The sequence below is a fragment of the Cervus canadensis genome, chromosome 11 (genome assembly GCF_019320065.1).
Source record: "Cervus canadensis isolate Bull #8, Minnesota chromosome 11, ASM1932006v1, whole genome shotgun sequence".
Lineage (NCBI taxonomy): Eukaryota > Metazoa > Chordata > Mammalia > Artiodactyla > Cervidae > Cervus > Cervus canadensis.
In genome coordinates, this window is record NC_057396.1 from 13,635,128 (window position 1) to 13,661,782 (window position 26,655).

The 26,655-nt window shown below is 42.4% G+C and overlaps 2 protein-coding genes across 3 annotated transcripts in view; both read right to left on the reverse strand.

Moving 5' to 3' along the window:
• PIWIL4 (piwi like RNA-mediated gene silencing 4) overlaps positions 1-26,655 on the reverse strand; it is a 56,678-nt gene that overhangs the window by 18,973 nt on the left and 11,050 nt on the right. For both annotated transcript variants that reach the window (XM_043482694.1, XM_043482693.1), the window contains exons 4-11: positions 25,109-25,323; positions 20,339-20,460; positions 17,976-18,056; positions 14,376-14,573; positions 12,550-12,661; positions 7,087-7,210; positions 5,675-5,792; positions 4,803-4,914 (exon numbers count right to left, since the gene is read on the reverse strand). In XM_043482694.1, the coding sequence (XP_043338629.1) occupies positions 4,803-4,914; positions 5,675-5,792; positions 7,087-7,210; positions 12,550-12,661; positions 14,376-14,573; positions 17,976-18,056; positions 20,339-20,460; positions 25,109-25,323 (1,082 nt within the window). The remainder of the gene's footprint in view (positions 1-4,802; positions 4,915-5,674; positions 5,793-7,086; positions 7,211-12,549; positions 12,662-14,375; positions 14,574-17,975; positions 18,057-20,338; positions 20,461-25,108; positions 25,324-26,655) is intronic.
• On the reverse strand, positions 22,402-23,387 carry LOC122450380 (V-type proton ATPase subunit D-like). Its single transcript, XM_043482695.1, has one exon. It carries the CDS (start codon positions 23,312-23,314, stop codon positions 22,571-22,573), a length of 744 nt encoding a protein of 247 aa, XP_043338630.1. The 5' UTR covers positions 23,315-23,387; the 3' UTR covers positions 22,402-22,570.

Consider the following 26,655-nt stretch of genomic DNA (forward strand, 5'->3'; position numbering starts at 1 on the left):
GCTCAGTCGTGTCCGACTCTTTGCGACCATCATAGTCAACCAAAGAGTCCAAAATGCAGTACTTGGATGCAATCTCAAAAACGACAGAATGATCTCTGTTCATTTCCAAGAAAAGCAATTCAGTATCACAGTAATCCAAGTTTATGCCCCAATCAGTAATGCTGAAGAATGGTAAAGTCGAATGGTTCTATAAAGACCTACAAGACCTTCTAGAACTAACACCAAAAAAGATGTCCTCTTCATTACAGGGCACTGGAATGCAAAAGTAGGGAGTAAAGAGCTACCTGGAGTAACAAGCAAATTTGGCCTTGGGTACAAAACAAAGCAGGGCAAAGGTTAACAGAGTTTTGCCAAGAGATCGCACTGGTCATAGCAAACACTCTCTTCCAACAACACAAGAGAAGACTCTACACATGGACATCACCAGACGGTCAATACCAAAATCAGATTGATTATATTCTTTACAGCCGAAGATGCAGAAGCTCTATACAGTCAGCAAAAACAAGACTGGGAGCTGACTGTGGCTCAGATCATCAACTCCTTATTGCAAAATTCAGACTTAAATTGAAGAAAGTAAGGAAAACCACCAGACCCTTCAGGTATGACCTAAATCAAATCCCTTATGATTATACAGTAGAAGTGAGAAATAGATTCAAGGGATTAGATCTGATGGACAGAGTGCCTGAAGAACTATGGATGGAGGTTCATGACATTGTACAAGAGGCAGTGATCAAGACAATCCCCAAGAAAAAGAAATACAAAGAGGCAAAATGGTTGTCTGACAAGGGCTTAGAAATAGCTGAAAAAGAAGAGAAGCTAAAGGCAAAGCAGAAAAGGAAAGATATACCCATTTGAATGCAGAGTTCCAAAGAACAGCAAGGAGAGATAAGAAAGCCTTCCTCAGTGATCAGTGCGAAGAAATAGAGGAAAACAATAGACTGGGAAAGACTAGAGAACTCTTCAAGAAAATGAGAGATAGCAAGGGAACATTACATGCAAAGATGGGCACAATAAAGGACAGAAATGGTATGGATCTAACAACAGCAGAAGATATTAAGAAGAGATGGCAAGAATACACAGAAGAACTATACAAAACAGATCTTCAGATCCAGATAACCATGATGGTGTGATCAATCACCTAGAGCCAGACATCTTGAAATGTGAAGTCAAGTGGGCCTTAGGAAGCATCATTACAAACAAAGCTAATGGAGGTGATGTAATTCCAGTTGAGCTATTTCAAGTCCCAGAAGATGATGCTGTGAAAGTGCTGCACTCAATATGCCAGCAAATTTGGAAAACTCAGCAGTGGCCACAGGACTGGAAAAGGTCAGTTTTCATTCCAATCCCAAAGAAAGGCAAAGCCAAAGAATGCTCAAACTACTGCACGACTGCACTCATCTCACATGATAGTAAAGTAATGCTCAAAATTCTCCAAGCCAGGCTTCAACAGAATGTGAACCGTGAACTTCCAAATGTTCAAAGTGGATTTAGAAAAGGCAGAGGAACCAGAGATCAAATTGCCAACATCGGCTGGATCATTGAAAAAGCAAGAGAGTTCCAGAAAAACATCTACTTCTGCTGTATTGACTATGTCAAAGCCTTTGACTGTGTGGATCACAACAAACTGGAAAATTCTGAAAGAGATAGGAATACCAGACCATCTTACCTGCCTCCTGAGAAATCTGTATGCAGGTCAGGAAGCAACAGTTAGAACTGGACATGGAACAACAGACTGGTTCCAAACTGGGAAAGGAGAACTTGTCAAGGCTGTATATTGTCACCCTGCTTATTTAACTTATATGCAGTGTACATCATGCAAATTGCAGGGCTGGATGAAGCACAAGCTGGAATCAAGGTTGCCGGGAGAAATAGCAATAACCTCAGATAGGCAGATGACACCACCCTTATAGCCGAAAGCAAAGTAGAACTGACGAGCCTCTTGATGAAAGTGAAAGAGGAGAGTGAAAAAGTTGGCTTAAAGCTCGACATTCAGAAAATTAAGATCATGGCATCTGTTCCCATCACTTTATGGCAAAAAGATGGGGAAACAATGGAAAAAGTGACAGACTTTATTTTGAGGGGCTCCAAAATCACTGCAGATGGTGGTTGCAGCCATGAAATTAAAAGATGCTTGCTCCTTGGAAGAAAAGCTATGACCAACCTAGACACCATATTAAAAAGCAGAGACATTACTTTGCCAACAAAGGTCCACCTAGTCAAAGCTATGGTTTTTCCAGTAGTCATGTATGGATGTGAGAGTTGGACTATAAAGAAAGCTGAGTGTCGAAGAATTGATGCTTTTGAACTGTGGTGTTGGAGAAGACTCTTGAGAGTCCCTCAGACTACAAGGAGATCCAACCAGTCCATCCTAAAGGAAATCACTCTTGAATATTCCTTGGAAGCACTGATGCTGAAGCTGAAACTACAGTACTTTGGCCACCTGATGTGAAGAACTGACTCAGTGTAAAAGACCCTGATGCTGGGAAAGATGGAAGGCGGGAGGAGAAGGAAATGACAGAGGATGAGATGGTTGGATGGTATCACCGACTCAATGGACATGACTTTGAACAAGCTCCGGGAGTTGGTGATGGACAGGGAAGACTGGTGTGCTGTAGTCCATGGGGTCACAAAGAGTCAGACAAGACTGAGTGACTGAACTGAACTGAACTACACTGTCCATGGAATTCTCCAGGCCAGAATACTGGAGTGGGTAGCCATTCCCTTCTCCAGGGGATCTTCCCAACCCAGGGATTGAACCCAGGTCTTCCGCATTGCGGGCAGATTCCTTACCAGCTGAGCCACAAGGGAAGCCCAAGAATATTGGAGTGGGTAATTTATCCCTTCTCCAGGGGATCTTCGTGACCCAGGAATTGATCTGGGGTCTCCAGATCAATTGCATTGCAGGTGGATTCTTTACCAACTGAGCTATCAGGGAAGCCCCAGTTTCTCAAACCCAGTTTCAAAGAAGCAGGATCAGCTGAGAAGTCGCTGACACAGCCACTTCTAACCTACCCCTAACCTAGGGGCCATGGGTTCTCCACTTTAGTGCCACTTTTCCGATGGAGGGGGATTCCAAGGTGGTGCTAGTTATAAAGAACCTACCTGCCAATGCAAGAGATGGAAGAGATGCGGGTTTGATCCCTGGAGTAGGAGGATCCTCTGGAGTAGGAAATGGCAACCCACTCCAGTGTTGTTGCCTGGGAAATCCCATGAACAGAGGAGACAGGGAGGCTACAGTCTATGGGGCTGCAAAGAGTTGGACACGACTGAGCACTCAGTACTGCTATGGAGATCTGATTCCAGGTGAAAATATGCAAACAAAACTCTAACAAGTGTGACTTTACCTAGAGATGATGAAACAGACCATTTAAAATATGTCACATCTCACTTTCCGTGTGGAACTAAAACCGAGCCTCTTTTTACTGACTCCTGACCAAGATCTTAACGGGGGTGTACATTTTAGGACTTGACAACGTTTTGTGTTTAGTTTTTCCTTAGCTTCTCCAACAAGGATTTCGGTTATTTGAAGAGATTATCAAAAAGCAATAATGAAAAAAAAGAATCCCCATCCTGCCAAAAAAAAAAACATTCGCTGCTCAATCATTAATTTCAACATGCTGACTTACCTGCATCAAATAAGGGGAAAAAGAGTACCTTTAAAAATGAAATGAAATGTAACTGGCTTAAAAAATGGGCAAAACAGAGGGGGGAAAAGAGAGAATGTACAGTTTTCGCATAAAATTGGTTCTTTTTTTTCAGTGGAAACCCCAGAGAAGCAATGATTTGTCTCTCCAGGTTTCTGAATGCCTCTCTGCCTAACTGCTATGGCTGGGGTGAGCTCTGGGAGAATTTCTTCATGTTTACGCCAACTGAGCAGCATTCTATTTTGGGGAAAAGAAAGAACTCTGGTATCAGGAAACAGAGTCTACTGGAATTAACCTCCACCAGTTAAAACAATGTTTTCAGGTACCACAAATTTTTTTAAGCAATGTAAGAGTAAAACAACACCCAATAATAGGCTACATGTTTTGACTGCAGTGGCGTGAAGCAACATTTTCTAATGCATCTTTTGTTTATTTATTTTTGGCTGCACTGGGTCTTCACTGCTGTGTGCGGATTTTCTCTCGTGGTGGCAAGCGGCGTCTACTCTTCGTTGCAGTGTGGAGGCTTCTCATTGAGGCAGCTTCTCTTGTTGCAGAGAACTGGCTCCACAGCCCATGGGCTTCTGCAACTGCAGTACGTGGGCTTAGTTGCCCCGTGGCATGTGGAATCTCCCTGGACCAGCGATCAAACCTGTGTCCCCTGCACTGGCAGGTGGATTCTTAACCACTGACGACCAGGGAAGTCTTCTAATGCATCTGTAAATGTGACATCAATCACACTAACCTACCTGCTGGGTGCCACTAAATCCTCGTACACCCGGATTAAAAAGGAAAATACAGGGCCCTTGGGGTTTAGGCGGGGAAATGAGTTGTGCTAAGTCAGTTCAGTCGTGTCCAATGCTTTGCGACCCTATGGACTGTAGACTGCCAGGCTCTTCTGTCCATGGAATTCTCCAGGCAAGAATATTGGAGTGGGTTTGCCATGCCCTCCTCCAGGGGATCTTCCCAACCCAGGGATGGAACCCACATCTCTTAACGTCTCCTGCATTGGCAGGTGGGTTCTTTACTACTGGTACCACCTGGGAAAAGGCCATGGAGAAACCAAATGAACATTATATTATAAGCCCACTCTGACTTATGATCAAACTGACACACATTCAAGAAAATACTTTTAAATGAAAATAAAATCACAGAACTTACCATGTGGTCTTGCATTATTATTTTTTCTGCAGGTGCAATGCGGCCAGTCAGAGACAACTGGCATCCAAAATGCAGCCCCCAGGTCTCCAGTTCAAAACGAGCATCCTTGTTTCTGTTGATAGAGTTGAGTCTTAAATCATTAAAAATGCTTACTATCTAAAAATGCTAATCATTAGAGATAAAACTATAATGTTAATTATTCAGAAACTGACTTTTTTAGGGTTCCTCAATTCTATTTCTACTCACCATTTTTTCTCTGCTCAAAGGAGTTATAGGAAGACTGAGGACCCATGGGGGACTCAAAGGGATGGAAAGGCTCCCAGCGTGGCCTTCTGGTAAACAAAACGGGCCATTGAGCCAAACAGTGTGTGCATGTGTACTCAGTCACTTCAGTCACGTCCAACTCTGTGACCCTATTGACTACAGCCTGCCAGGATCCTCTGTCCATAGCATTCTCCAGGCAAGAATACTGGGTTGCCATGCCATCCTCCAGGGGATCTTCCAGACCCAGGGATCGAACCTGAGTCTCCTGCATCTCCTGCATTGCAGGTGGGTTCTCTACCACTGAGTCACTGAAGAAGCCCCTGAGCCAAACAGCTCAGGCTTCAAATCCAAATTCTAACACTGAATACCATGGACCTTGAGCAAACTCTGAAATCTTTTAAAGTCACGGTTTCCTTATTGACAAAACGTAGGACTAACCTAGCTATTTCACAGGGGTGACGTAAAGGTTAAATATGACAATACACAGACAGTGCCACTACCCTGCCTGGCACACGCTAGGTGCTCAGTATGGGTGAGATATTATTCCTGATAACAAACATCAATAAAGAGATTCTGTAGACCATCTGGATGTGGAGATGTCCCCATACCTCTGGAAGTCATCTGCAAGCCTGGCCAGGTGCTGCTGCCTTACCAAAGGATTGAGACGAGTTTCTTCAGCCACAGCCTTCATCAGCTGGACATCAGATGTCGCCTGGCCAGGCATCCCTATACATTGTGAACGAAAACAAAGTGGAAAATGAACAGTCCTCAATGCAATCCAGCCCATCTCAGGCACACAGCAATAAAACTCTGAACTTAAACTGAACCAGATTCACCATCTGACAGCAATGCAAGCCACATTGTAATTTAAAATTTTTTCTAGTAGTCACATTTAAAAAGAGCCAGAAGGAAACAGATGCAATTATTCAAACAGTATATATTATTTAACTCAATATGTCCAAAATATTATCATTTCAACATATAACCAATATAAAAAATGAGTTCATGAGATAGTTTCTCTTTTTTCCACACTACATCTTAGACGTCTAGTCTGTATTTTTACACTTACAGCTCCATCCAATCCCTCAGTTGCACTAGTCATGTGTCAAGTGCTCAGTGACCACATGTGGCTAGAGGCCACCAAGACGACTATGCAGATGTGAAATGCCAGAGTATCACTAAGAATGTTCATCCCTCTCTGCAAGGATGGTATCCTTATTAACTTCTCTAATTGCAGAATAAACACACGCACATCAAACTCATTCGAGCATCATAATCGTAAAATGTAGAAAGTCCTCCCGTCTTAGTCTCACCCTAGTAATCAGATGAACATGATTAAAAGAATCTTAGCTAGTCTTTTTTTTTTTTTTTTGGGGGGGTTCTAGTGTAGAGTGAAGATTACCTTCTGGAGCTCATGCAAAAAGAAAATAAAGAGTATTTTGGCACCTCTCAAAGAATACACCGGAAGAAAATTAAATCACACAACTTCTTAGCCTGCATGCGTGCTAAGTCGCTTTAGTCGTGTTCAACTCTTTGCGACCCCAGGGACCAAAGCCCTCCAGGGTCCTCTGTCCATGGGACTCTTCAAACATGAATACTGGAGTGGGCCACCACGTCCTCCTCCAGGGTATCTTCCTGATCCAGGGACTGAACCCGGGTGTCTTACATCTCCCGCACTGGCAGGCAAGTTCTTTACCACTAGCAACACCTAGCCCAGTGAAGTTCAAAAAATGGGGGAAATAGTTTGGTTTTAGGAAAACATCTGGCAACCAATTTAACGTCAAAGTAACAAATGGAATACATGAGATAAAGGAAATAGATAACCTTCACCGGTGCTGACCAATTTCCAAAGAGTGCTCTACCCGCCCACTTCCTCTGTGATCAAATAAATTACCTGAGTCATCCTTCCTGGGTTAAATTAGAGCTCTGGCACTCATCTAACTTAAGGAGGTTTTGCCCACTGCAATGTGTCATGAGTCTGTGATCAAGAACTTGAGAGAGAATAAAATACAAACATTACCTGTTAGAAAGCAGAGCTCGGGAATCAGGTGGGCCATCGGAACCTCGGGGTTGTCATTTTTCTTGTTTTTCAACAGACTAACAAGCACTGGCTGGTTCAGGTCACATAAGGTAATATCATATTGCTACAGAATGCAACATTAAGGAGGGAAAAGTTAATACGGAAACACAATACAATGAGCATCCTTGCTTATAAGCAACAAATGAATAGATAAGAAAATCTTCTCAATAGAAGGGGAAAAAAGTCCCCACTAATCCCCATGGTAATCTACTCATTTCTACTTCCTTCGTGGGACCTATCTCTTACATCTCAGGATCAGCTTCATGATTTTAATTACTACCTTTTATAATTCAATACCATTTTTTCCCAATCATTTTCCTGCTCTCTTCTGAGTTTCATCCAGAGTCCTAAGCTGGATGAAATCCATAGTACCATGACCCCAGGTGCAGCACTGCCACTGGAGACTGAGGCCAACTGAACCATATACAACTAACTGGCTCTGGCACCTGTGTTCATTATGAAAATATCAAACACAAGTTGGAGGCAACGGTCATGCTGAGTCAACCTCAGATTTCCCCAAAGAGCACAACTGTCCTTACTTTCCAAGACAGTATGATGTTACAGGGAAGTCGCTTTGAACTCTGACAAATGTAAATCTGGTCCACAGATATTCTATCCACTTGGATCATGACACTGGGGAAGGGGCTTACCTTTCCTTCTCTATGAAATGAGGAGAACAAGAGCCCAGAGATGTCCCATGTAAACCATTAGCATGGTGTCTGGTTTATAGTAAGTCCTCAGCAATCATTAGTTCCTTCCCCACTCCCTTTCCCTTCATAAACTTGAATTTCAACATTCTTACCTTGCTATGAGTTCATTTACCTTCCAAAGGCAAAGTTTCCATTAACACCAGTATAGCTTATTCAACACTGATGACAGAACAACTGGAATTGTAATTTACAAAATGCCTGGGGACCACATGATGCTGACATCAATAATTATAATGCAGGAAGCCAGCAGTGAGGGGTTCTCTACTCAATAAAGACTTTAAGTCATTAAAATAAAAAACAATTCAGGAAACAGCAATTTAAAGTGGTGATTACAACAATGCTATGGCTGAAAAGCTTGGAGAAGCATTGGTAGAAAGAATTTTTATACATGACTTCATTAATTCACATCTTGTGCTTGCTATATTCCAGGGAAGGAAATACAAATAAAGGAAATACAAATAAAAAAGAAGCACAGTCCCTGCCTTTGCACATTATCTACACATTATGTACAAAGCAAGGTAGACCAGAAGCACAAATAATACATCTACGCTAATTTTTCCTCATTTAGTCTTTTTCTAATGGATGACTACTGTGTTTTTTTTAAATTAAACTATAATTGATTTATGAGGTCATGTTGTTGTACAGCAAAGTGATGGAGTTTTAGATAGAAATTCTTTCCAGATTCTTTTCCCTTATAGGTTATTTAGTATAGTTTTTTTATACTAAATATAAAAATATTTAGTATAGTTCCCTGTGCTATACAGTAGGTCCTTGTTGGTTACCTACTACATATATATTAATAGTAGTAGTGTATATGTTAATCCCATGTGTATATGTTTTATCCCCTACTTCTCCTTTCATAACCATAAATTTGTTTTCTATGTTTGTGAGTCTATTTCTCTTTGGTAAATAAGACCCTTTCCTCACTAACTCTTAACAACAGAGTGTGACTGTTGTGTGCTCTGTCGTGTCTGACTCTGCAACTCTATGGACTTCAGCCTGCCAGGCTCCTCTGTCCATGGGATTATCCAGGCAAGAATACTGGAGTGGGTTGCCATGCCCTCTCCAGAGGATCTTCCTGACCTAGGGATCGAACCTGCAACTCCTGCATTGGCAGGTGGATTTTTTTTACCACTTAGCCGCCTGGGAAGCTCTTAACAAGAGAAGTGTGACTCAAATGCTATTATCATCTTCTTCATTGATGAGGAAACATTGTTAAGAAATTAAATAACTTCCCAAGGTCCTGTAATTGAAAATTAGCACAACCAGGACTTATCACTTAAGACTTGGGAGCCTCCGCTTGTTACACCACTCGGGGCTGGGTCCCTCACAAGGAATAGGGAGCAAGGTAGTGAAAACAATTTATGGCTGATAAATCAAGGAAGGCTTCATGAAGGAGGCAGAATCCAAGACAGCACCTTGAAGAAAATGCAGGAGCATTAGAAGTTCTGGGAACAGCTCAAGCAAAACTGGGACACAGTTTAAGAAGAGGGTATTCTACTATTTACCTGGAGCATGGTTAAGAATTTACCCACTATGTTGTGTAATCAGGTGGACTTTACTCTCTCCCATGCCCCAATTTTCTTAGCATTTGGCAATAGTTTTCGTGATAAGATAAAATAGAGAAGTATAAAGGTCAATATCAAGATGTCTTCCAGTAAAATTACAGGCTATAAAATCAATACACAGACATCACTTGTATTCCTATACACTGGCAATGAAAAACCAGAAACAGACATTAAGGAAACAATCCCATTCACCGCTCCAACAACAACAACAACAACAAAAATACCCATGAATAAACGGACCTAAGGAGACAAAAGACCTGTGTGCAGAAAACTATAAGACACTGATGAAAGAAACCAAACACAACACAAACAGATGGAGAGATATACCATGCTTTTGGACTGGAAGAATCAGTATTGTGCAAATGACCATACAACCCAAGGTAATCTATAGGTTCAATGCAATCCCTATGAAACTACCAATGGCATTTTTCACAGAACTAGAACAAAGAATTTCATAGTTTGTATGGAAACACAAAAGACCCTAAGTAGCCAAAGTGATCTTGAGAAAGAAAAATGGAGCTGGAGGAATCAACCTTTCTGACTTCAGATTATATGCAAAGCTACAGTCATCAAGACAGTACGGTACAGGCACAGAAACAGAAATACAGACCAGTGAAACAAGGTAGAAGGCCCAGAGATAAACCTCTGCACTTATGGGTACCTCATCTTTGACAAAGGCAAGAATATATCATGGAGAAAAGACAGCCTCTTCAATAAGTGGTGCTGGGAAAGCTGGAAAGCTACATGTAAAAGAATGAAACTAACTTCCTAACACTGTATACAAAAATAAACTCAAAATGGATTAAAGACTTAACTGTAAAGCCAGAAAACTCTTGGAGGAAAATATAGGCAGTACACTCTTTGACATACATCACAACAAGATCCTCTTTGACCCACCTCCTAGAGTAATGGAAATAAAAACAAACAAATAGGACCTAATTAAACTTACAAACCTTTGCACAACAAAGAAATCAATAAACAAGATTAAAAGACAACCCTCAGAATGGGAGAAATACCTGGAAATGATTCAATTGACAAAGGCATAATCTCCAAAATATACAAGCAGCTCACACAGCTCTACATCATGAAAACAAACAGCCCGGTCCAAAATGAGCAGAAGACCTAAACAGACATTTCTCCAAAGAATACATACAGATGGCAAATAAACACATAAGACGATGCTCAGCATCACTCATTATTAGAGAAATGCAAATCAAAATTACAATGAGGTATGACCTCACACCAGTCAGAATGGTCATCAAAAAATCTACAAACAAATGCTGGCAAAAACCAATACAACAAAAAGTTAAAAAACAAAAAATAATAGAAAAAATTAAAACATTATAGCTGAAGTGAAAAAAAGGATGTCTTCCACTTTGAGAGTAGACTATATAATAATTTATCCTTCCTTTCCTGGGACAAAGAGGAAAGCATTCTAGAAACTGGTGCCATTTTCTTTCTTTTTCTCCCTAATTACAATAGATATGAAGGGAATCACAACTCATTACAAAGAAAGTGAGTGGGATTTTTATCATGATTCCCTTTTCAGATATGTCGCAGGTCCTCAAACACATTAAAGAAAAATGAATTTAACCATGCAGGAAAAATCCCAAACATTTAACAAATTCTGTGTTTAATAAACACTAATGGAGAACATTTTTTGCACAAAATGCTTTGCCAAATGCCCAAAGTCATATGTGTTCTGTAAGGACAACTGAATGAGCCGGAGAGGGAGAAGAAGAAGAATACAAAATGATTTCCTGAGATGCAAAATTCCCAAGGAGAGACAGGCATGGGAAAGACAATGAATTCAGTCTGAATTTTGTTCGTTTGAGATGCCTGCAGGATATTCATGCAAATGCAGCCTGAAAATGGAGAGGAGGATGTAATTTAGGAAGGGGGGCAAGACAAAAATATATTAGAAGTGATCTCAGAATATGAAGAAAAGATCCTCTGCAAAGGGGCTGTGGTGAGTTATACCATTTCATGTTTGGGGGAAGTGAAGGGGGAGAATGTTGAACGATGCTGAGAAAGAACCACCTGAAGCCCAGGGGAAAACCACCAGGGATATGCCGAGGGGCCAAAGAAGAGGAGGTCAGCCCACCAGGAGCGGTCACTAGCATCCAGAGCCACTAGCGTCCAAAAGCCCCTTAGAATAAGCACAGTAGCTGACTTTGACCTTGGAGAGCTAGTTCCATGGCAGCAGAACCGGATACCAGACAGCTGAGGCTTCCTGGAGGAAGAACGGAAGAGGTGCTTGGAGCTCGTTTAGACAACCTTCTAAAGAAACTAGCTAAGAAAGAAAAGGAGATCACTCTTCTTGAAGGTATAGAAAGGTCAACACATTTGCTTTCTCTTTTTGTTTGTAAAACAGTGGTGAGATTTTGGAAACAGAAATATGACTGAATATGAAATAAAGAGAAGGCGCCTGTGAAAGGAACTGAAGTTGGACGGTGCGGATGGGGAAATTGTCATCACTGTGAACCCAGCTCCCAGAGTCAACAGGAGATTTCATCAGTAAATGTTTGAGCCTCTACTAGATTCCCTGAGTGTCCAGAAATCAAGAGCTCAAAGTTGAAGAGGGAGAGTCAGACCATTCATAACCTGCCTGTGATAACTGCAAGAAGTTAAGTACAGACAGGGGACCCGCGGGAAAAAGTCCTAGGGCTCCCTTGACAGCTAGGGGAATTTCCCTGGCAGTCCAGTGGTTAAGACTTCGCCTGCCAAAGCAGGGAGTGCAGGTTGGATCCCTGGTCAGAGAGGTAAGATCCCACATGCTTTAGAGCCAAAAACTCAAAACACAGAACAGAAGTGATAGTGTAAGGAATTCAATAAAGACTTTAAAAATGGTCCACATCAAAATAAAAAAAAAAAATCTTATTAAAAAAAGAGTTGACTGCTGAGCTGAGGACCGAAGGGTGTTCAGTAAGTGGCCGATGGTGAATGGGTGTCAAGGAAGAGGAGAGTAGGGTGTGAAAACACGCACAGGGAGTAAAGGACTTGAGGAACTATGAACCGTGAGCACAGCGGAACCTTCCAAGGAAACAGGATGGAGGTGTCAGACCATAGCCCTTCCCCGAGCTAAGCAGGAGGGAGATGAGGCGGAAAGGAGAAACAAGCGCTACCTGCTTGTAGTAATCCACATAGGTGATCTCAGTGCCGTCCCGCTTCCGGAAGGTGTGCGTGGGTTTCACCGACCAGTCGATGTCATCAATGCGGTAGGTTTTGTTATTGTATCTGGCAAATGCAAGAAATATTTTCAGTTCCTCTCTGAAATGCTACAAGGTAAGTGGTTAGTTCACTACACTTTAATTCACAGTATTATCCTCCAGAATTTCAGATATTATGAAAGACAATAACTCAAGAAAAGTCACTTTAAAAACAAAGATAGCTCTTACCCAAGAAGAGTGTTGATGAACTCTTCCATTCATGGGAGGACCCCTGTATTGCAACAAAACCAAAGGAATAATCGCTGGCCCACCATCTGCTTTTCTCATTGAGAAACACTCTGTGTGTGTGTGTGCACACGTTTGCGCACATGCACTCAGTCCTGACTCTTTGTGACCCCATGAACTGCAGCCTGCCAGGCTCCTCAGTCCATGGGATTTTCCAGGCAAGAATACTGGAGTGGGTTGCCATTTCCTTCTACAGGGGATCTTCTCAACCCAGGGACCAAACTGGCATCTCCTGTATCTCTTACTTTGACACGCAGGTTTTTTACCAGCTGAGCCACTGAGGCATGCCCGGGAGACACTGCAGCTTCAGGTAAATCATGCTTAAACATTCAAAGGCTGAAGTTTGGCTCCAAACCTTCCTGTTGGCTTCTGTTTTCACTCAGAATTTTTGAACTCCCAGCTAGTCTTTCTGATAAAAAAAAAAGCATCCTAAGGAGGCTGATGAACCATGCCATTCTGGCAGCTTGCTTCATCTTCCATCTAAGGCTGGCCCTGGGCAAAACTGCAAAGCAGGTCAGCTAAGATCTTTCTAAGCTCTTTCTCCCCTTCATCAGGTAAGATGTGGCTTGGAACACCCTCTCATGCCAACCCAGCCATGGGACAGAAACCTCCTTGTCACTTTTCTCCTGGGCTCTCGCTACTTTGCAAATGACTTGGAAATAATGTGATAAGTTAATTCACGGAGCTCATGACAAGAGGATAAAGGGGCAGTGTGGAATTCAACCAGCGCCATGTCTCTGCTCCACAACCCAGAAAAACAACTTCAAGTGGAAATTCCAACCTAGACTAGGAGAAGGCGAGCGGGTCTTCTGTAAATGGTGTCAATGGACTGGCAGCCGCGTAGAGTGGGCTTCTGTTCCTCAGGACGTCACCTAACTGTCCACACTTCATTCAGTTCAGTATGCACTGAGGGCAAATTACACACAGACACAGCCAGAGGCCTGCAAGTCCTCAGCCATAAGGACCTCATAACTTCACAGTGAAGATGAGACATGAACCTGATGCTCTGTCTTGTTGCGACTGAACCAAAGCTGGGTCGGCTTGCCCAGCACAGTAAAGCCAGCCTCCTGACAGCAGGCTGTGGTGAAGGAAAGAGCATCAGGTACTGCTATGTGGGTACTTCAGAGAGGAGCTAAAGCAGAGGGTACGGGGCAGGGGTCTGCCCGGGGAGGCCCCACAGAGTCCTGCTCAGTTACACTGTGATATAATAAAAAGAAATAAAAGGGCTCTAAAGAGGTGACGATAAGCACTGGGCTTCCGGAGCAGCATAGAGGAGAGAAGTGAATAATTCCAACTGAGTGGACTTTGTGGGAGCAGAAATCTAAAAGGCAGAAACAGAAATAGAGGCGGGGGACCCAGGCTGAGGGGCTGGAGCAGTTTTTGCAGACCACACTGGGTAGGGAAGGGTATGGGAGGAGCCCGGAGCTCTCCCTCTTCCTACGTGGCATACAGAACACAATCTCTAGAGGAAAGTCTATGTAAAGGCAGGCTTTTACCTTGTCAGGACAATAAGCCCAATCAGCTGTTTCTCACACGTCTCGGTAAAGCAGGACACGCTTGTTTTGTGGCAGAGATCCGTCATGAACTCCAGAACCGTCTCATTCCGGAGGATTTTGTAACTCACATCAGCACTCAACAGGAGTTTGCTTTCAAAATGTGATACAGAAATGGCGAACCCAGGCCAAAGGGACAATCTTCAAAAAAATAAAAATGTTTAATAAATAAATATTTTTAAAAATAAATGTTTTAAATGTTATATCAGGAGAACAATACACATTTCAAAATGGTGACTTTATACTCTAATTCTCTCAATTCTATGAAACAATTTTTCTTTAAATCTGATTTCTTTCAGCAGCTGACTTAACACTTTAGCTATTTCCAGCTGGAGTGTCTTTAAACATATGAAGTGAAGTGAAATGAAAGTCGCTCAGTCATGTCTGACTCTTTGCAACCCCATGTGGAATTCTCCAGGCCAGAATACTGGAGTGGGTAGCTTATCCCTTCTCCAAGGGATCTTCCCAACCCAGGGATCAAACCCAGGTCTCCCGCATTGCAGGTGGATTCTTTACCAGCTGAGACACAAGGGAAGCAAATAAGGGGAAATTTTAAACACATATTTAGGATAAAATACATTTCTATAGAGCTTCGTTTCTTAACCTTGGCACTACTGACATTTGGACTGGATAATTCTTTGCTAAGGGCTGTTCTGGGCACTGCAGAGTGTGAGTGTGTGTGTGTGTGTGTGTGTGTGTGTGTGTGGTGTGGTGTGGTGTGGTGTGGTGTGGTGTGGTGTGGTGTGATGTGGTGTGCTCAGTCATGTTCGACTCTGTGACCCCATGGACTCTAGCTCACCAGGCTCCTCTGTCCGTGGGATTCTCCAGGCAAGAATACTAGAGTGGGTTGCCATTTCCTCCCGGAGAGGATCTTCCCGACCTAGGATCCCTTGGTTTGATCCAAACTTGCATCTCGATCCAAACCTTCATCTCTTTCGTCTCCTACTTCACAGGCAGATTCTTTACCACTGAGCCACCGGGGAAGCCCGTGCATTGCAGAATGTGCAGCATACCCCTGGCCTCTACCCACTGGAGGCCAGCAGCAACTCCCACGCTGTGACAACCAAAAATACCTCCCGACATTTTCAAATGTCCCCTGGGGAGCAGACTCGCCCCTGGCTGAGAAAACAACTGTAAGACTGAAGTGTTTATGGAGGGATCTGTCCCAGCAGGCAAACATCTAGGTTCAGAAACGCACAATGACTCAGTGGTGAAGACAGTAACGAGACTTCACAATGAGACAGAAATAATCTAAGTGATGTCATATATAGCCACCCAAGAGAAACTGTAGCAATGGCTACATCTCCTTTCCACATTTATGAATATCACAGTCTGAAGTCTTGAACTAGAAAAAGTTACAGGAACTGGCAAGAAAGAACAATTTTTTTAAAGAAATCATTTCAGTTGATATTCTTGTGGACTTCACTGACTGTGAAACTAATGCAAGAGTACTGGAGTGAGTAACCATTCCCTTCTCCGGGGAATATTCCCAACCCAGGGATCAAACCTCAGTTTCCTGCATTGCAGGCAGATTCTTTACCATCTGAACCACTGGGGAAGCCCCAAACACCAGCTCAGGACCAGCATGTGCACCAGCACTGAGACAGGCTGGGATCTGGGGCCTTTTGCCACAATACTGGCACCTGGACAAACATCTCCTCAAGCAACAAAACACAGAGAAACTATAAAGGACTAAAAGTAACTGGATGCGTACACAGTTGAGGCAAATTATGGACAACAAGATACAAAAAAGAAAAAAATATACCAAAAAGCCAACTGCCACTTCTGAAGAGCTGGGAGCAAAAGCAGGGTACTGTGCATGCCTGCTACCCTCAACACCACAGAAGGGATGGGCAAACCAACTAAGCCAACCCTCTGGCCCGACCTCTGGACATATCCCTACCTTCACCCCACATAAGCAACCAGCTGCCCCCTCAGTGAGTAAGCGAGCAAGGGAACCTATTACTTGTTCTTATTCCTCCCTGTTGCAGCAGGGTCCCTGATAAAGCCCCGCTTGAATTTCTCGTCTGTTCTCTGATCAACTTCTATTGATTAAGGAGACGAAGAACCCTGGTTGGCAACAGCACCAACGCCAGCTTGTCACAACACTGGAGCCACGAGAATTTCTAATTCAGGTGGAGATATAAGTGACAGGGTGAATGATCAGGTGCTTTATATAGAACAGTCTGACCCACTGAACCAGCACACAGAAACCCTGCCCTTTTCTTCCACCCAGCAGAAACCAAACACCCTGCATCCATTTTCTATCTTTTATGTACAGATCTTCCTCAACTGACAATGGGTTTTTATGTTCACAAACCCATCATAAGTTGAAACAGCCTCAGTCAAAAATGCATTTAATACACCCAACCTTTTCTTCAGTAACCTACTGAACATCATCAGGGCATCTCCAACCTGGTGTGCTCAGAACACTTACATTAGCCAAAAGACCCTGACGCTGGGAAAGATCGAGGGCAGGAGGAGAAGGGGACGACCGAGGATGAGATGGTTGGATGGCATCACCGACACAATGGACATGGGTTTGGGTGGACTCTGGGAGTTGTGATGGACAGGGAGGCCTGGCGTGCTGCGATTCATGGGGTCGCAAAGAGTTGGACACGACTGAGCGACTGAACTGAACTGGACAAAATTATCTAACACAAGGCCTATTTTACAATCAGGTGCTGAATATCTTGTGTCATTTACTGAATACTGTACCGAAAGTGAAAAACAGAATGGTTGTATGGGTTCAGAAAGGCTGTGAGTGTATCAGTTATTTGCCCTCGTGGCTGCCCGGGCGCTGTGGCTGTGGCAGCCAACCATGATCACCAGATAGTATCATACTCCGTATCGCTAGCGCAGGAAAAGGTCAGAATCCACAATTCCAAGTGTGGTTTCTGCTGACGGTGTATAGCTTTCACATCATCGTAAAGTCAAAATGCCATTAAGTCTAAACATCCTAAGTCAGGGGGCATCTGTGTTTCTCCCTTTGGGTCACTGGTTGCCTCTGTTTTTGGCTCAACCACATGTTTTGGAAAGCTGAGTAACAACCAGTTCAAGACCACCTTCGCTGCAGTCTCTACTTCCTAGTTTAGGATAGAGATTCTGCAAGTGTTCCTAATGGGTCTATCATTCACTAGGGCAGCTTAGTTGGCTTGGGTATCTGACATCTTCTTACCCATCATGATTTCCTACCTACCACCCTGGCTGTGTTACTGTTCTGTCAGCCAGAAAACAGAGCCCCAGTTATGAGGTGTAACATAATAGACTTTATTCTGCTCTCATTATTACTTGTCACACACAGGAAGCTCAGTTTCTGAATTCTAGGATTTATGATAATGATCTAACACACTAATATAAGAAAACAGACTGCTACCTTTTGACATTCACCATTCTATTAAAAAACTTGAAAATTAAAAAAATCCATTACCTTTTTCACCACAGAGTCTCTCATAGGAGGCATAATGGTATAATATTGCATCGTAAATGATACTGCTCACATTATAACAATTTCAGAGTAACAGAAAATATAAATAAACCTACTTGTGCTGGGGAATTTCCACTGGCTCAGAAGGCTTATAGAAGTTCCGTCCAATTTGGTACATGGACAACTTTTTTAAGATCCTGAAAGTATACGTATTTTAAATCTGTGTTAAACATCTGTCTATAACAGTACACTTCTAAGTTTGTACCCATGCTGAAATAAAAACTACTAGAAAAGTCCAGAATTCTTATTGTTATAATGCTGAAAGTTTAGCTACAGTATATACATATGAGTGTATATACAAGAACTATCACTCCATATTGGGAATGACACAATTGAAAATACTTCTGGGTTTAACTGTAAAAGGAAGTGTCCCTTAGCAGGGACTGTGACTGTGACTGCAACATTCTGCCTGGGGAGGCTGAGGTGAGAAAAGCCATGTCCACAGGGTTTTCTGGCCTCGTTCTTATTTTGAAATGAGGAGGCCGTTTCCTTCCTTTTTTCTTTCTTTCTTTTTGCATAGTTAATTTACAATGTTGTATTGGTTTTAGTGTACAACAAAGTGATTCAGTTCTATATGTATATTCTTTTTTGGATACTTTCCCCTTATAGGTTATTACAAGATACTGAATATGGTTCCCTGTGCTATTCAGTAGGTCCTAGTTGCTGATTTTATATATGGTATTGTGTATATGTTAATCCCAAATTCCTAGTTTACCTCTAACTCCCCATCCCCTTGGCTAACGATAAGGTTATTTTCTGTCTGTGAGCCTATTTCTGTTTTGTAAATAAGTTCATTTATATCATTTCTTAAAATTCCACATACAAGTGATATCATATGATATTTGTCTTTCTCTGGCTTACTTCAATGAGTATGGTCATCTCTAGGTCCATCCATATTGCTGCAAATGGCATTATTTCATTCTTTTTAAGACTGAATAGTATTCCATTGCATATATGTACCACATCTTCTTTATCCATTTCTCTGTTGATGGACATTTAAGTTGCTTCCATGGCTTGGCTATTGTACATAGTGCTGCTATGAACACTGAGGTGCACGTATCTTTTGGAATTAGAGTTCTTACTAGGTATATACCAGGAGTTAATCTTACAGTAGTTCTATTTTTAGTTTTTTTAAGGAAACTTCATACTGTTCTCTATAGTATCTGCACCAATTTACATTCCGAGGAGTTTGTTTTTAATGAGTCTGTTCAGTGTCCTCACTGCTACCAAATGACAAGGCTGCCTCTTTAGCAACTAACTCTGGCTGCTTTTGGAATGTGACACATAACTGGTCTGAAGCTGCCCTGTGCACTGGGGAAACGGAAGAGTTGCAAGTCTGAAAACAGACGTTCCAACTGTGTGCTTTTTGGCTACCCAAAGTCATCTGAGCCTCAGTCTCCTTATCTGTAAAATGGGGAGTTTAATCATACCTGCCTCATGGAAACTGAGTAAAGATCAAGGAAACTCTGGCACCAGAGAAAGAGCTCTGTCACTGCAAAGCACCTTCCAAATGTCAGCTGACTTAAAACAGTCAGGGGGGCACATGCAAAAATGGATTCTGAAGAGTGTTTTTTACAGCCCTGAGCTGAGGCCCAGATAAGATCGGAAGACACTTGCCTAGTCTTCTGACCAGAATTAGGAATCAATGTATCTGTGTGATGGAAATTCCTCTATGTGTCCTACTCAGTAAATCCAAGCTCCTCTCATCCTGTCCAGAACAAAGGGCTAAAATCTTAGGTTTTTAACACATCACCCTAGTGATCCACACCAACAGCATGGAAAACAGGAGTTCTCAAGCTTCTGAGCTCCCATCTGGGAAGCTTGCCAAAAATGTGGATTTTTCAGGTCCCACCCACAAAATTCTGTTCACTAGGTCCAGTGAGGGGTTAGGGAACCTGCATTTTGTCAAGCTGCCCCTAAGACCCAAGCTGACGCTGAAGCAAGTGATCCTCAGATCAGTCTGAAGAACACTGAAAAGTTCAGTGACAACCTTCCTCTCCCCTGGGACAAGCGGGGGAAGGAAGGGATCTGAAAGCACCGAACGCAGAGGGTGATGACCTTTCATACCTAAGGCAAATCAGCCAGGAGAAAAGCCACTCCCTCAGTTTATTGACCCAATTTTTAAGTCTGGGGATGGAGGCTGGGAGTGGGTTCAGGAAAAGGGCAAAGGCACCTGCCCTGGCCCCTGAGTCATTCTCAACGCAGGTGATACTGAATCGTGACCGAGGTGCCAGGTCAAGGCTGTGATGGGCTGTGGTGCGCACTTCTGCGCAAGTACACGGAAGTACACAGAAAACTGCCCTCAAGATGACACTGCTGCCGGCACACCACCTGCAAAATTGTCAGTACTTTTAATACCCAGGCTCTATGCGGAGAGGTATCACCGGCCTAAACTAAATTCACACTTAAGGCACTTTACTTTTTGAAGATGATATTGAAGACCTGGATGCACACAGGAGAACTTGCCGGCAGCTCTCTCGTCAGAGTGATAGTCATCTTTACAGTCTTGCCTCTTTGGGTTTCACTTGACAACTCCGTGACCTGGAAAAAGAAGTACTTAAAACAGACTCTATAGCTTATCCTCCAGCGCACAGAATGTGGCTATGCTAAAGCTGCCAAAGCTTCACAGGCTCTAACGAAAACAAAGATGCAGCTGTTAGTAATGTGAGTGATCATCTAATCATCGGGTTACGTTTGGAAGGTTTTTTTCCCCTCTGTATTTTGCTAATCCCAGAAAAGCAACACATCTCTCCACTCTCAAATTTCTTAACAGAGAATCAAAACCAGACTCAGGGTTCAAAGATTCAATCCAAAGAGAATTCAGGAGCAGGGCTCTTGACCTTTTGGGGGAATGGGGAGGTATAGGAAAGCAGGTCACAACCTACTTTGAGAGTCTGATGAAAGTTACAGACATTCTCCCAAGAAAATGTCACGTATTTGAATACTACAACAAGGTATATACTGTACCCATTTACAGGATTTCATGGATACCCAAAAACCTATTAATAAAGTGTCCTGCCCATCTTGGGGATTCCCCCATGACTCAGCAGAAAGGAATCTGCCTGCAATGCAGGAGATGCAGGAGACATGGGTTCGATCTCTGGGTCAAGAAGATCCCCTGGAGTAGGTAATGGCAACCCACTCCAGTATTCTTACCGGAGAACACAATGGAGAGAAGAGCCTGGAAGGCTATGGTCCATGGGGTCACATAGAGTTGGACACAACTGAGGACGCATGCACATTGCACGTTGCCCACCTTGAGTTCATGGATTTCAGAAAGAAGCCTCTCAAAAGTTTATTAAAAAAAAAACAATAGAGGAGCGGAAGAGAAGAAAAAAGGAAAGGATAGGGAACAGACCATAGGGAAAGTAAATGTGGAAAGAGAGAGAAGAAAATGGTGACAGTTTAGACAGGAAATCTGCTTTCATTTTTAAAAGGCCTAGAGAAAGCCCTAGGGATCTTATAATCTGGAACCACATGCTAACAGTATAGTGAATGCATGAATAGGTCTTTATACCAGGTGCCTAACTAAATGTAAAGCTCCTTAGACCAAGCAAGGCTCAGTACAGATTTTTTGGAATAAAAGAATGAATAGATCAGCCGGTAAGAATCAATGGTCAAGGATTTTTCAGAAGGGTGAGGAATTAGAAGAGGTCAGTTCATTCGCAGGCATTTATGTATTTTCTATAGTGAAAGTGTAGTTTTAACGGCTTTCGGCCTGAACCAAGAATGTAGGGCAGGGACTGAAACAAAGAGAAATGCAATGCATCCTTTCACAAGTGATGAAATATTTCACTGAAGTATTTCTTGCCTCAGGTATAACTGTACAAAAGTCTGGGACTTCCCTGGTGGTCCAGTGATTAAGAATCTGCCTGTATGTAGGACAAGATGATCTTTAATGATAGTAATACCCTTGAAATATGTCATTTAAGTATGAGAGACTATACTAGCATGCTATCAACATCTGGTCATAGGACAAAATATTGAGGGACCAATAAGGACTTAGGATGAATAAAAATGTTTCTAAATTTACAGATCCAGATCTTACATGTTCTTAAATCTAATCACATGATATAATTTTTTTTTTAAATCATTTTACTGTTTATACCATAGTCACATTTGAATTGGCAGAACTGTTCCCATGACAGACCAGGGACCTGTTATTCAAGGAAAAATAAGTGAAGGTTTTCCTAAAGCTTAAGGAGAGATGTCCCATAGTAACTAACACAAGAATGGCTGTAGCAATCTCAGACAATGATGCCAAGGTGTGTGAGGAGGTAGGAACAAAGGGTGCTCCAGAGTAGCTGGCCTACGAATGTGTGTTGGCCTGAGAGCACTGCTGCTTCCTAAAGGGATTTTCTTATGTTCGGTAAGCAGATGAATTGTAACAGATGTATAATTAAAGTAGGGTGACACTTCTGCAGCATAAATTCTATAGGTTTCGGGACAGGTTCTACAAATTTCATTGGTGATTAACTGTTGCTTAATTATGATTCTGCAAAGGTAGATCCCATAAACAGACATCCAGGGAAATTTTACCACTGGTGAAATTCTTAAGCCAAAAAATAAATAGCCACACATAACAACCTTACACACCATGAATTAAAATGGTGACATGTTAGGCCTTCTGAAAGAACCAGAGCAGGAAAGCTTATTCAAACAGAAGATCTTCATCCTTCTCCTCAGCCAGGAGATTAGCAGGCTCCATCACCTCTCCAGCTGCCCTCCGTTGCTCCAAGTCCTGTTCAGACTTTTCCTTGAGAACCTTTTTCTTCTCCTGTATTTTCTTTAACCTGTAGAACTCCTCTCGCTCTCTCTCATCCAGCTCTGTGATGATATAAGCAAGGGTACGTTCAATCCGGGGAATGATGACATGTTCAATAGCATTTACACGCCTGTTGGTTATCTTAATAGCTTCATCCAAAGTAACAAAGGAAGTCTGCAGTGAAGCCCGTTCCACCAGTAGTTCCACTGCTTTGGCATAATTCCTCTTCAGTTTAGCCAACTGTTCCCCACCTCTGGCTAAACCAGTCAGTTCATAACTGTCAGTTCCTTCATGATAATGTTCAAATACTGGCAATGTAACACCTGCTACATTATCTTTCTTTGCTCTAATCTTCACTTGGGCCTTATTTACATTTTGGATAACTGTGGTGCTGAAGTCCCCGGCTGTGAACTTGGCCTCGGCAAGTGAAAAGGCAGCTTCTCTCATCACTTCACCCATCAACATTTTAGTCTCTATTATCTTCTTAAGGATCTGTCGAAATCGAAGAGTTAAGGCATCAGATTTTTTCTTCAGGAGGTTTCGACCTGTCTGTGCTCCTTTTAACCGAGCCTTCATGATGGTCTGTGCCATTCGCGAGGGAAAGATTTCAATTCGGTCTTTGCCCGACATTCTGACGATGACTCTTCGGCTCGGGTTCCTGGTCGGGCAACCGTGGCTGCAACAACCCAGCCACTGAGTCTTTCTCTACCACATGATATAATTTTAAAATCCCATATTTAGATGAAATAAACACTCAGGTTGCTCCTATAAATCTTAGAATTTCATAAAAGGATAAAAAGGCTCCAAGAGTGTTCAGAAAAGCACTTCTTAAGGAGATTCACAAAGGTTCACAGGGAATCTAGAAATTTATATTTATGCTCTTGCTGTCATCCTGTTCAAGATGAGGAACTAAAATGATTACACTTTCCAGGGGACAGAAGCATCAAGTTTTAATTCAATACTCTGCTTTAGTTTTTCATACAGAAACTGGTTCTTTTTCTTTGCAATAATTTTAATATTGCCTTAGAACAAAGCATATGATAAAAACCTCAATATTGATATTTTGATTTTAGGACTAAAAATGAGAAGGTGTAAAAAATGGATATGAATCATGCAATTGCCATATCCAAAGGTCATAACCATTCAAAAATATCCTTAAGATTGACACGTGCATCTGCCTCAGTTGCTTCAGCCATGTCCAATCCATTGTGACTCTATGGACTATAGCCTGTCAGGCTCCTCTGTCCACGGGGTTCTCTACACAAGAATATTGGAGTGGGTCGCCATTCCCTTCTCCAGGGGATCTTCTCAACCCATGGATGGAACCTACATCTCCTGCATTGTAGGCAGATTCTTTTCTGCTGAGCTACCAGGGAAGATTGATATCAGTTCAGTTCAGTCGCTCAGTCTCATCTCACTCTTTGCGACCCCACGGACTGCAGCACGCCAGGCCTCCCTGTCCATCACCAACTCCTGGAGTGTGCTCAAATTCATGTCCATTGAGTTGGTGATGCCATCCAACCATCTCATTCTCTGCCATCCCCTTCTCCTCCTGCCTTCAATCTTTCCCAGTATCAGGGTCTTTTCCAATGAGTTAGTTCTTTGCATCGAGTAGCCAAAGTATTGCAGTTTCAGCTTCAGCATCAGTCCTTCCAATGACTATTCAGGACTGATACCCTTTAGGATTGAGTGGTTGGATCTCCTTACAGTCCAAGGGACTCTCCAGAGTCTTCTCCAACACCACAGTTCAAAAGCATTAATTCTTTGGCGCTCAGCTTTCTTTACAGTCCAACTCTCACATCCATACATGACCACTGGAAAAACCATAGCCTTGACTAGATGGACCTTGACTAGATTGGCAAGTAATGTCTCTGCTTTTTAATATGCTGTCTAAGTTGGTGATAGCTTTTCCTCCAAGGAGCAAGACTGATATAAGTAACTCCTATTTCATATGATGGAACAAGTCATGAAAAATGACAGTTTTAGAATCAGGATTGATGTAAAGTTCTTTGGACAGATGGACACAATGCACAGGAGCAAAAAAAAAAAAAAGAATAAATTTAAAGGTCTGAGGCCACAGGTTAAATGCTGTTTCTTAAAATTCTTGCCTATTTGGGGAAAAGTTTAAAAAGAATTCCTCTCTCAAGGACACTCTGCCTTGAAAAAAACTGTCAAAAAAGCAGTATTTGTATTACAGCTCTTCTTTCTGAAATGCCAGACCAGTAGCTTCCTAATTAGGAAATCAATTACTGATGAGGTCTTAATTAAGAAGTCTTTTGCTCTCAGGCATGGGAATAGGAAAGAGAAAAGGAGTGAGTAACACACTTATCCCAACTGTCATGAAAATCAGCTACCCTCTAAAATCTATATGGGGGAGTATAAATATATGCATATGTGTGTGTTTAAAAATGAACCATACTTTACCTTTTCTTCTAGCTTTTGTGAGAGAAAAAGGATGACACCATCGAATGCTTTTGCTTTGTTGGAGAGTTCCCTGTGACTATAAAGCAGAGCAATTCTCAGCCTTCTAGATTCTATATCCGGACTATATGTCACATGATACTGGTATAGCTGCCAGTCCTGGGGCAAGTCTAAATTAAAGAGATTTGTGACCAGTTTCACAGGTATTCCACTGGAACCTGAAGAAAACAAATAAAAAATATTTTTTAATGAAAAAAATACATCATGTTCATATTAATCACAGCATTCAAAAATTCATTTGCATATGCTAATTGTTGCTGGAAAGCAAGAACTTTTTTTCAGTGACACAAAGTAAGCTCGAGTAACCGGCAGCCTGATAACCTTACATGCATGCATGCACCCAACTCTAAGTCACTTCAGTCCTGGCTGACTCTTTGGGATCTTATGGACTGTAGCCCACCAGGCTCCTCTGTCCATGGGATTCTCCAGGCAAGAATACTGGAGTGGGTTGCCATGCCCTCCTCTAGGGGATCTTCCCACCTCAGGGATCGAACCGTGTCTTATGTCCCCTGCATCAGCAGGCAGATTCTTTACCACTAGCGCCACCTGGGAAGCAGAGCCCTACAAACAAAAGGATTACAATGGCAAAGCAGGCCTCATAAGAACCTAAGAGCAGGAACTGACCTTTGGGAGAAGGACCTTTGGGGAGAAGAGAAACATCTGAATTCAACTATCATACGTCAGGAGCCACCAGGATGCGCCCAGTCCGTGACAAGGTCATGGGATGAGAGAGGAACCTGAAAGGCAGCTCTTCCTCACATGGGGCTGCCCCGGGGGCCCAATATGTCCCCTTGGGAGCCTCCAGGATGAGAAAGGAACCTGCAAGGCAGCTCTTCGCCTTGAGGTTGTCCCGGGGACAAGGTCATGGCATGAGAAAGGAATCTGCAAGGCAGCTCTTCCCCTCGAGGTTGTCCCGGGGGCCCAGTATGTCCCTTTCTTCTTTCTGTCTTACTGTTGTTGGGCTTTCTATTAATTTTTGGAAATATAATATATAGTAATAAGGCCTCCCTGGAAAAGTCCAAGCCTTTTTGGAAATGCTCATGATTGCTCTGGCTCAGGACACGACCATAAACATCAAGTCAGAAAAGAAAAGGCCACAGGTACAGTTTGGCTGCTTGCTTAAAAGATTATAATGTTCTAGAATAGAAAATAGTAGAGGCATTTAGATTTAGAAGTAGATATACTGCTTCAGTTTACTTGCTCCTTGGTTGACAGGGTTTTCATTATTGCTATTTCCTTGCTGCTATTTGTCCATTGTTTCCCTTTCTTTAAACAACATGGGATATTATGGGTATTTTTGTAGAGTTAGGAAATGGGGTACATAGGATTTTAATAGAAGATTTAAATTAACCAGCTTCACTGCCATTATCTCACTATTAATAGAGGTGTTTTGCTGCTTTAGAGGTGTTTTTGCTGTTTAATAGTTAATCATTGTAAATTGAGATTTTGTGGTTTCAGGTAAAGAAAAATATCAAGGTTTTTCTCATGGT

Excerpts from the sequence above, each read along its gene's own strand:
- LOC122450380 (XM_043482695.1), bottom strand. The coding sequence starts at position 23,314 with ATGTCGGGCAAAGACCGAATTGAAATCTTTCCCTCGCGAATGGCACAG.